Source organism: Mercurialis annua, linkage group LG7, assembly GCF_937616625.2.
Source record: "Mercurialis annua linkage group LG7, ddMerAnnu1.2, whole genome shotgun sequence".
NCBI lineage: Eukaryota > Viridiplantae > Streptophyta > Magnoliopsida > Malpighiales > Euphorbiaceae > Mercurialis > Mercurialis annua.
In genome coordinates this window covers 37,361,344-37,373,135 of record NC_065576.1, presented here as the reverse complement: position 1 = coordinate 37,373,135, position 11,792 = coordinate 37,361,344, and the positions used below count along the sequence as shown (strand labels likewise).

The following is an 11,792-nucleotide window of genomic DNA, read 5'->3' as shown; positions in this document are numbered from 1 at the left end:
GATTGAATTGTTGTGTCATGGTATATATGAAATACAAATACTAAAAATGCTTTGATAATATAAAACGTCAACTATTCGGAAACAATTTTTTCCTTAAAACATCATGTAATTCAAAATGAAGGGAGTAGTAAATAAGATCAATAAATCGTAAGTCTGTAATCATATTCATAAAAAAACCGCTTAAAAATATTTTTTAGTTTTGTATATTTAAAAATAGTTTGGATATCCCCAGGTGGAGGCGTCACTGCGAGTAGAGAAGGAGTCAGGCTGGTAATTTTGCTAGTGTAGTTTGAAAATGGAGTTGCCACCTAACTTAACTAGTAAATACATTTTCTACCGACTAGACAATCTCACGGGCATATCGTGCGTCTGACCAAAAGATTCGGCTTCATAAACAGAAACAACTCTTGTATTTGACTTATTAATTTTATCAATTTATCAAGCATATTCTAAATAAAAAAAATTATCTCGTCAAAGCATGAAATCCGAAAATAAAATACTGGAAAGTAAATGACGGGAATAATAAATAGCTGGAAACATAAGTGCAGAAATATAAATATGCATTACATTTAAGACTCGTATATAACTCGATCTAGACTGTCTTGGTTAACAAGTAACAAGCACTTATAAGCAAGCATCTAACCCTTTAGGTTTCAAACACATAATAGGCAATGTGAATTTTATTTCAATTTACATGCATAAAAGTGAGATTGACTTTATTAATACGCATTTTAAATTCCTATACAACCACTAAATACAGTTTTTATGGCAGTTCTAAAATTTCTAAATAATTAATTAGTTTAGAGCTAAATTAATATAATTATCTTATTAAACTAGTTAATGATGGATCTAAACATACATTCAAAACAGTAAACATAATTTACATACCCAAACAACAATTGATATACATATAAGGTCAGAAATACTTTTAAACCTTATTCTGAAGTGTCTCGCAGTTGTCTGCCAATCCGGTCAGATTCGGGATCTGATCAAAACACAAAGTTATTCCTCTGGTCAACACGAGACCATTAGTCCAAATCGAGGTTGATTGCAAGTCCAAATAAAGCAAAAAAACGCCACTAGAAGTTGTTGAGCCGGAGATCGGGCTTCAAGGCCCATGATGACATGACATATATCACTGTTGCTGACATGGCGATAGTAGTCTGGCTAGCAATGGTTTGAGAAATTATTGAAAATAAACTTACAACTAATTACATTGTCAACAATTCAAACGAGGAGTGATTTCGAGCCGAGATGATGCGGGAAACGCGAAAAGAAGATTAGGATTCCGATTCAAAAGTTCTGGCAGTACTAGGAGACGAAGAACCGTGGCGCCAGAAGGTTCGGCAGTGGATCCATAAGGACTAGTAGTGGCTCCATAACGGACCGGTGGCGGCGCCACAAAAGAGTGGCGGCTGTGCCACAACTCCCGGGTTCGACTCGAGTCTGAATTTCTACCGAAAACACATACAAAAACGATAAAAACGGGCGATTAAATTACCGGAAGTCAAATATAATGACAATAACATATAAAGCTAACTAAAAACACGCCAAACATGAATTTAGAGGCAAAAATAATGATAATCATGACAAATTATGATAGTTTACTCAAGAACGTTAAAAACACTAACCAAGCATCCTAATTAATCAGAATCAAACAACATGCATATATGACAACAAATACGAATATGCGGGATGAATAGGGTCCTCAAAAGTACTATTCTAAGTCTCGAGTTAGTTTTTTGGGGATTAGGACGTAGAATCCAACTTATATCGTTGTTGCAGCAGTTCGTTCTTCAAGAATAGAAACGCAATAGCTCGGTTTTGATCATTATATGTGGCGGAATTTTGATGTTTAGGGGCTGGAAAATTTGGCCTTGGGTGTGCCAAATTAGGACTTTTCAATGCAATTAGTTTTTTTTTAATTATGTATGCCACTCCCTTTTTATGATTTTTAACTATACTATTTATAGAGGTCAGCTGGGGTTAGGGTTAGATTAATGTTTATATTAGGTTAGAATTGTATTTTAAATAATAATTGTATTTTTTGTATTCATGAAATATATGGTAAAAGGGCTGTTTTGGTCTCTAAAAATGTCAAAATGGTCTTTAGAGCCACTAAAGTTAGATTTTGGGCAATTTAATTTGTCAAACCTATAAATTGGCCCATGCATCATAATTAGTCCAATTTCTTAAACGTATATTACAATCACTTTGGATTTTTATGGGGTATTTGCGACAATTACGCTTCAGTCTTTCAAGTTTTCCGCTGCGCATTGATCTAGTCTGCTTGAAATCTAACAGGCGGATCACTAGCTCGTCACCCAGACGGGTGCTCTTGAAAATCATTATCAGACGCTTCAGTTCCTTACCATTTTTCTACCTGTTCAGAAAAGAGACATTTACAGCTAGTATCGAGACGTTGTAAAGGTTTGGAGAGAATAGAAACTTCCGCTAAACATTTGACTCTTTTGGTTCTCTAGGCTTAAAAAATGAGCATATTTAGAATATGTGCAAAATGTGAAGAATGTATTTGTATTTTCTCTTCATTTTAAAAAAATTGGTACAATTGAAATTGAAAACTGAAATAAATTGAAGATTTAAAAGTTTTGGACATAATAAGAAAAAAGTCAAAATGTTGAGTATTTTTGGGTGAGTAGACTTTAAGTTTAGCCCAAAGACTAAACCCAATTAGTAATCGGAATGATTTAACCCGGTCTGAAATAAACCGGGCAACTTAAACCCTAAACCACTGAAGCCTCTTCTCCCTTACCAAAAACAAAAAAAAAATCAAAGCAATTCTCAGAAGAAAATGTATCAGAGATATCATCTTTTGAGAAGAATTTCAAAAATTACGCCTCGCATTCTTCCAGGTCACCTCCCTTTCTGTACCAGAAACTAATTATTTCTTTTGTGTAATGCACTCTACGTGTTTGATGAATTGTCCCAATGAGTATTAAAAAATGGCAACTTTTTCTTAATGCAGGTAATCATATAAATAGGTCTTCCTCAGCTTTCTCTGTAATCACAGTTCCCAACTCAGATTATAGTAATATCAGTAACACCTCGCATTTTCCTAGACAATTTGACTCTCACAGGTAAAATTTTGATGTAAAATTAGTTGCAATACATTTCTTTTAACTGTAATTTTGCAATTCAAAGTAATTAGGGTATGTTAATAATGGTGTTATTTACTATGCAGGTACTGCTCAACAATTTCACAAGTTTCAAATGAATCTACTTTAACTCCACCCTATGATGATTTATTAACCTTTATGAAATCCACATTCAGTGAACTCCAAGGTTTGCTCGAAAGCTTTCTCATAAATGAGTGCACGTATATAGTTTATCTTATTTTAAATGTTTTTTGGATAATATTTTTATAGGTACAAATCATTGCTGGTTAAATAAGGTTGATGATGAAGGCGATAAAGATTGGTTCAGGAAAGATGGAATATTTTTGGTACTCGCCGGACAATTGGTTAAAAATTCTCATATGGTTGATAAAATTAAATCACTTCAACAGAGGTAAAAGATTATGCCGATTATTTGAGGATTATTTTTATTTGGATGTTTTTTGTTCAATAGATGATTAATTTAGAAGTTGTGATTTCTTTCCTTTTCCCCTCGATGTCAGGTTCCCGCAGCTTAGCATTATTGGATTTCATTGTGGAAGTGATGATATTGGCTTTGCTGATGGTTGGAGTCACTTGGTTGAATTGATCATGAAGGAGTATATTACATTTCCTGTTTTATTGTCAAATAAGTACTTCTTACAGGTGAGGTAATATACTCTTTTTTTTAAAAAAAAAATTCAAAGTTGTAGTGATAAGAAATGCAATCAATTTGCTGTTTTCAAGATTATCAACGGATTATTTCGAATGTAAAATTGATGAATATAGAACAGTGAAACACAACAGTGAAATTATATAAATATTCATTTAACTTTGCCTATTCTCATGCACTACAAGTTATATGTAATTATGCATTTCTTTTTTCTCGCTCCAATTGCGTAATGAGGATTAGTAAGGTTTGTTGTGTGTCTATGACTCTATGTACGTAAAAAAAAGGCAAAGCGTGTTTGTGTTTGGCTGTGTTCTTATTAATAGTTTTTAATTTGAAAAATATCCGTAAATTTAAGAATTTTAGTTATTGATAAACTCAAAAGAAATAGAAGAAAAACACTGTTACTTGTGTAGTAGAAATTTCTACTGCAGCACCTGTGAGCACAACTTTAATTGGGATGAGCTACATGCATCTTGTGTAACTCTAGTTAGACAATAATTAAAAAAATTATATTCTAAAATGAATCTAATCTTCCTCTCTTTTGATTGTTCAAGTATATTATCGTCCCGGATATGAACATAAGTATATGTGTTCATGCTTTAAGTTGCATATTTAAAGTCGTAAAGCACCATGTGCAATGCATGTGTTGTGTTAAATAATTAGTGGATTAAGGTCTGTGTCCATTGTTTTGAGGATTAATAAAGGTTTAGGAAAGATTTAGAAATCCTTATTTCTTTCCAATAAGGTTTTTCTTTTCAGTTACAGGTTCAGATAAAAGGATTCATTTTATTGACTTCATTTTGTTGAAATGAGGCATATTTAAGATAGGCTGCTAATTGAATTGAAGCCCGTGTGCATACTTTTTGACATAAAGTAGAAGCATTAATTATCTTAACATATGCTTTTAATAGTTTGTTTTTTTAATCAGAAAGTTGAATCATTGTGTATGTTTTTGTTTCTAAATATTGCACAATGGTTTGCATTATAACGAGCACGTTGTTTTATCGATGTGTATAGATGGAAAATGGGGCATGCTACATTTTGTTCAAAGATTTCCGGAGTCCTGTTGTTTTTCACGACCATGACAAAAATTTTGAAATTCTTAATGAAGGTATGTGTTTGTAATATTTAATGGGAAGGATATTGTAGTACCATAGTAAATTTCTTGTTACTGTTTCGGAATTTCCATGAGATTTTAAATTTCGTTGATGTTTAATTTTAACTCACATTCCAACTTACCTAAATGTTTCTCTATATTAGCATGCACACTATAATTTACACAAACCATTTTATTCTCTAGTCATTCTAGAGTTCAAAGAACTTCAGGCTGTGCTAATTATCATCCTCCCCCGCCTGCGAAGTCCTTATAGTCTTCTCCTCTTTGTTAAGTATACATCATTTGTTTGTAATTTAAGTGGAGTTTGTCTTCACTAACTTATCGTTCTTTTCAATTTGAGCTACTAGTTGAATCATTTCAACTTCTTTGTTCATCATTGTCTTTTTTTTCCCCTTTGCTTTCTGTATTTTAAAATCTTTTACCATTATCTTTATTTCTATGGAATTGCAACTTGATGTCCTGTGTTAAAATTTAGTACTTCCTCTGGTCCATAATATTTGTCGCATTTGAGAAATTTTTTTGGTCTATAATATTTGTCATTTTATAATATCAAGAGAGCATTAATTGTTGTTTTTTCAAGTTTCTCCCCTTATTAATTCATTGGAAAGAATACAATAACACAAATAAAGAAGAGTAGTCATAATTGTCGACAAGTTTCAAGATAGGGTTAACTTAGTAAAAGTGTTTATAAATTAAGATACAATAATTATTTTCTTAGTTCTTGTGTCAGCCAAATGCGACAAATATTATGGACCTGAGGGAGTATCTAATTAAAATGCACAATAAATGTTCAAACATGTGCACAATAATATATATGTTTAATTCTCACTTGATACCCTGTTACAGCTATTCAAGAGTTACTGTTGCAAGAAACTGAGAATATTGACAGTAGCATTTCTAGTTCACGCAGTTTGAAAAGAACTTGGGTGAAACAAACTGAGGTTGTCAAGGAGCCATACTTCTCTTCTTTTCTGCAAAACCTACTGCTCTATTTCCCAGGTAGAGAATTCAACTGCATTGTGGTTTTTTGTCTTGCCATATAGTTTTGTCTCTTTTCAAAGTTTCAAGGAAATCAAACTTTGTTATTTACTTGGCGTATTCAGATATGAAAATTTGAAATCTACATAGATACAAGATGGAGATTGCAATAGATTGCTATGAATCCTGCACTAGGAAAAATGTTATCCAACTCATGAATTGACTGCCTACACGATAACGACTGTCACTGAATCCAGATCTGTAAAAAAAGAAGACGAAAATATCAATCAGTCAATTCATTTAGGCAGTCCAGTAAAAATGCCCAAATCTGAACCTGCCATACTGACTAAGAGCTCCTTTATTATTAATCAACCTCTTATAAAGAGCATGACAACTTCAGACTTTAATGAATCTAAATAGGACATTTGATATTTATAGACAAAATAGCATGCGGTATAAGACATTATTTTTTCATTGTAGACTAGAGTTAATGCCTACATACAATTTGAATCCTTTATATTTTAAAAGTTTTAAACATATGTAGCAATGAGCACATGTACTACTTTTGGCTTTGTTTTTGTGCAATACAGCATAAACTTTTACTTTCCTAAAAATCTGCTGTTCTTTTTATACAGGTTGTGTCTCTGCAGATGAAAGCGGTGATCGCCTTTTCCTTTCAGACAGCAATCATCATCGGATTATTATATTTGATGGAAGTGGAAGGATAATTGACTCTGTATGAAGTCCTTTTAAAATGATTTGAAGTCAAAATATACTAATACTCTCCTTTTCAAAAATAGATGTTTCTGTAACGTTCACTGTCAAAGTTCATGCGGTGTGATTTTTATTTTTCTGTGCAAACGAGTCCCGATTAGTATTAAATAATTGCTTTCACAGTTAGCTATCCGTATCCTACAAAGCGAGTGTCTGGTAGTGAATCCTAACGATGGCTAATGTGCATGATTCACATGCACTTGTGAACTGGCATGATTAGCAATGCATTTGTGATTATGCGGTGGATATAAATTGCTAAAGTGCATTTTGGAGGTTCATGTGGTAAAAGACATCAAATGGATATCACCTTTGTGTTTTCCATAATATAGCCTTTTTATTTTCCTTAGTTACCACACAATTGCAAAGCCAAAAGATAAAAATAAGGTGCATTAAGGAATAGATTTATACTGACATTTTTCATATGCCAGATTGGTTCTTGCCCAGGTTTTGAGGATGGAGAATTCGAGTCTGCCAAGCTATTGCGCCCTGCAGCTTCCTTTTATCATGATGCTGTGGATTGCCTATATATTGTAGATTCAGAGGTATATACATATAGGTGTTTTATAGTTCAATTCTAATGCAAAATTTATAATACATCATTTGTTTGATTAAAAGAAGATGCACTTGTTGTTACCATCTGTCTAATCATGAATGAATATCAACCAGCTGAAGAATCTTCATCTTATAACGTAATTTTCATCTTACCTCATTGATGCCTGTAATCGTATAACTAGATGCTTATTTGATGATCTACTATTCTAGTGAAATCATAGTGGCTCTTTTCTGTCTTAGAAAAAAAGTTTCATTCTATCTGTTTGTATTTTCTCAAGAATGTATTTGACAGTTGATTATGCTTAATTTCAACAGTTATGTAACAATGTTTTACTTCATTGATTCCAATTCCTTAGAACCATGCCATCAGGAGAGCTGATATGGAAAGGCGGGTTGTAGAGACTCTTTATCCTGTGAGTAAAATTGATAATAGTTTATGGACGTCGATCTTGATGAAACTGGGGTTCGGAATGAGCACTGCTGTGAAGTCCAGTGAATTTGATTCTCAACTGTTGTTTCCGTGGCATCTTGTGAAGTCTGTGGATGATAGTTTACTAGTAATCAATCGCAGGTAAAGGATTATGTTTTTATTATTTGTTTTTTATAGTATTTTAGTTGGCAGGATGCTTACTCTGTCTTTGTCCATGGTGGTCAAGCATACATGATATTTAAAGGGATATTGGTAGTGTGCTTGAATATTGATTTTAGTTTTTTCCTCTGTTCACTTCTTAGTTAAAGCATGGATGTGAATTTTGAGATGTGAGCCTTTAACTTGACAAATCAAAGCTTTTAGCTGTCATTTATGCTGTCAGCATTGAAGATCTTATCTTGCCAGATTAATAAGGTTAAATGTAGATTAATCGGCAAAGTATGGGAACCTCTAATATTTTGAGAGAGTGAGACGTACATAGATCTATGCAGTGAAGTGTCATTGCCTCAAATTACTTGTATAGCTGTCCTGCTCTATATCAATAGACGTCAAACATGTTATAGCTCCATAGTAAGCTCAAATGAATTTCTTGTGGTTCATTTTAAATTTTATTTTTTTTCCATTGAAATTCATAAGGCATAAAGTTCAAACTTTGGAAGCAAATATGTTATACCAAATTCTGGATGCTGTTAAGAATGTCAAATTATATTTTTCTTAAGGATGAGCACTTTTATCTCTTAATAACACCTCAAACACCGCTTTTCTGTCTCATCAAAGACCGTCCAGTTAAATGTTTCAAGCTCCTTTAGTTATCGCCTCTAACTAGAAGCGCTCCCTATGTTTTCAAATATCTTTGTGCCTTTTACTTTTGACCTTTCACATGTGATTTCGTAGTCAAGTAACCTGTGGCACATGAGTGAATACAAAATTGTTTTTCCTTTTTGCAGTTTTGAGTCCATGTGGATCATAGATTTGGCTTCGGGGGAAATAAAAGAGATTATCAAAGGTTTGAAGCTGTTCTTTATCTCTTTTCGCATGTCTGACTCTTATTATGACCATTATGACTGATATTTGCTCATCCAAATATCAAAAAGGGTTGCCAAAGGTTTTGGAGACTTGTGGACCATTGATCATGGACAAAATGTCCCTCTTGAAACAGATGCCTGATGATTGGCTGCGAAAGCAGATTGCTGTTGATTGTTCCCCGGAGTTGCTTCCATTTGCTAGTCTCCTATCATCTGTCACATCCTTTAAAAATCACATAGTCATGTGTGACACAGGTTCCAAAAACATTAATATGTTTTCTGGTTATGCTTGGGTTATTTGGTTTGGATTTTTACTTATTTATCCCAGTACTTTCTTGAAGCTGCACAGAGGGTTCTGGCACTAAATAGAGAATCAGGAGTTTGTTCAAACATTCAGTTTTCAAATTTTGGGATCCTTGGATTTCCTTATTGGCCATCTTTTCCTTTGGAGAGAGTTTATTCTGAGTGAGTAACACCTAAAGTTTAGCATTGAGTTTGCTTCTTTTTTTGATAATTTGCATGTTTGTGTTTCTACAAACTTGTTTCTTTTTGAAACCGGCATGATCTGGTTGTAAGTAGGCCAATTTGGCAATTTTCGATGCACTTATTTTTTCTCATTTTCTTTATTTCTCTTATTTGATAGAGCCTCACCTGGTGGCGGTTGGGTAGATTATCTTCAATGTTTCGACTTGTTGCCAGGTACTATGTTGCTGATTTTTGCATTTGTAATAGAAATGAATATTCTGCTGCAAGCAACTTTACTTTGACCTAAATTTAGCTCGGCAAATGCATTTGACTGGGATTTTTTTTAATTTCTAATGCTTAAACTTTTCTTATTGCTTATGTAAATATAATATCTTCCTCTTGAATTTCTTTTAGGTTAAAGGTCTTGGACTATATGGTAGATAGATCTTACAATTGTTAATAAAAATTATTAATTTAAAAATAAGTTTTAGGTTTGTCCTCAAGACACCTCTTAATGACTTGTTTGCTCTTGTCTCTCACAAAACCTTTGACTACTATGGGTAATCTGTTTATGCAGCTGTTCCCAATTTACAGTTCTATTTGCGATTCTGATTACTACAGAAAGTAACACCACCTTTTTAAATTTGTTTTTTGCGCTGCTTCCAATAGTTAATTAATTTGCCACAGATTTTTAACAGCTGCTGTTCTGCGTTTAAACAGGTAAAATTGACATACAGGTGAACGTAGACGTTCCAGTAGATGTTGAGCTTGTTGAACCTTTACAAGAAGGATGTATTTGGCGCCAGACAAGAGGGGCTGTGACTGAAATCCTAGAAAGAGAGGATGCAGCGGGAACCTCGGAAAAGGTTGAGCTGTGCATGTATCTTTCTCTCATTTCCATTTCTGTTATTGTTTATTTTTCTTTTGGTCTGGACTCAGGTCTCTTGTCTGTGGATTGCACATGCAGGTTGGTGTCGCCCAACAGTGGTATGATGCTTTGGATAATCTGGCCTTCTCAACTCCTGAATCAGAGATGATTGTTGAGGAGACTTCTACTTCAGAAGTCAAATCTGAAGATAAGAGAGTTCACATTCATTGTGCTGTCAACACAAGTCCGGGAACAAGTGAGGTATGCTCATCTCTTTTTCTCCTTGGTTATTAAGATATCAGTTCATTTTCTCTTTCTTAGTTGATATGAAAACATATGAGCGTGTCTTGCATTTTCCAAATTTCAGCTGAAAATAAGATTTCAAATAAATAAATGAATCTACCCTTTCCGCTGACATTGTTTTTTTAATCAATGAAACATGCACATTTGTAATGTCAGAACTGTTAGACTATATGGCAAAATGTTTAGTTTAGTCCATCAAATAATCAACAATATAGGTCAAAATTCTATATTGTATGTAGGGTTGCTTTTATTTATGTTGCATTGAAATGAGAATCACTGAAATGGAAAACGACGTTATGGTATTACTTTACGAATATTAGGTTATAAAGCATTTCTGAAAATCGGAACAAAATGCGGAAACATAGAACTCGACAAGTTTCCAAATTCCAAGCAATACATGTTTTTATTGCATCATTTATTTAACATAGGGTATTAAGGCAACTCTTATTATCATCCCCTTTTAGGGAGTCCAGTCTGTGATACGAACTCCTTTCTCATGTAAGAAAAACAAAATGAATACTTGACAATACTGAATCCAGTTTTTGGAATGTGAATTGGCCTGATTAAATCATCTTTACAGGCTCATAGTTCAAAGCTAGTGCCAACCGCTATCTTTTATTTATATTTTTGTTATTGAATATAACAGGTTATTATATATGCGGCTCTGTATTTAAAACTTAGAAGGGATCGTAATTCGCTGGAGGACAGTCGGGAGAAATATGCAGCACGGATAGCTGATATAATAGACCCTGCAAGGAAAGGAGGAACTAGAAGAGATTCATTCATTCAACTCTTGTCGAAAGCAAATGCCGATTTGAGGGACCTAATCTTTATGAAGCCTTTACATGTGAGGATCAAAATGGATTGTCCCGATCACCCAAAAGCCGAAAATGGAAAAGATATCATCTTAACCAACGGCTCCATAGAAGTGAATGTAGCACTTCAGACATGATTGCTGGTAATGCACAATTAAGATAATTATGCTATTGCTGTCGTTTTGCACTCAAAGCGGAAACAAGAATGCTGAGCTGAAGCTGAATTCTCCTTTGGTAGATGATGCGTATTCCAGTTGTGCAAACGAGTAGATCGCTACGGTCAGTAATACAATGTCTCTATAAAATAGTAACAGTTGCAGCAATATTTTTGACCAATGTATTATATTTGTAGGTGATAATAACTTTAGCCCTACTGTTATCATTTGTTGTAGTGGAAATGGATGCACAATTTTGTCTACAATTATCTCCAGATATTAATGTTGTATCAGTTATAGCTTATGCCTTATAGTTGAAGATTATAAGAACCTAGCTAAGAATTCGATTGTCGATAACTACTCTATATTCATTTGGATTAGTTTTTTGGTTGATAAAAATAAAACTTTCAATGGTTTCAAAAAAAAAAAAAAAAAAAAACTTCCAATATTTGTATTTTTAGTATTAGAAGTGATTGTGGAACCAAGTTTGAAATTTTCAAATTTTCAAATGTTTTATTGTATTT

The 11,792-nt window shown here is 33.5% G+C and overlaps 1 protein-coding gene across 1 annotated transcript; it reads left to right on the top strand.

Annotated features, from left to right (window-relative positions):
- The first annotated feature begins 2,686 nt into the window (after nt 1-2,686).
- On the top strand, nt 2,687-11,572 carry LOC126656295 (uncharacterized). The gene is made up of 17 exons (XM_050350828.2): nt 2,687-2,873; nt 2,987-3,098; nt 3,203-3,303; nt 3,387-3,528; nt 3,638-3,779; nt 4,804-4,897; nt 5,750-5,902; nt 6,517-6,617; nt 7,084-7,197; nt 7,564-7,778; nt 8,585-8,643; nt 8,732-8,917; nt 9,004-9,127; nt 9,306-9,361; nt 9,848-9,993; nt 10,095-10,256; nt 10,945-11,572. The coding sequence occupies exons 1-17, from the start codon at nt 2,813-2,815 to the stop codon at nt 11,248-11,250; spliced, it is 2,274 nt and encodes a 757-aa protein (XP_050206785.1). The 5' UTR covers nt 2,687-2,812; the 3' UTR covers nt 11,251-11,572.
- The last annotated feature ends 220 nt before the right edge of the window (nt 11,573-11,792 follow it).

Coding starts and splice junctions, on each gene's coding strand:
- LOC126656295 (XM_050350828.2), top strand. CDS start 2,813: ATGTATCAGAGATATCATCTTTTGAGAAGAATTTCAAAAATTACGCCT. Junction 3,780..4,803: donor CAAATAAGTACTTCTTACAG/GTGAGGTAATAT, acceptor CGATGTGTATAG/ATGGAAAATGGGGCATGCTA. Junction 9,362..9,847: donor ATGTTTCGACTTGTTGCCAG/GTACTATGTTGC, acceptor GCGTTTAAACAG/GTAAAATTGACATACAGGTG.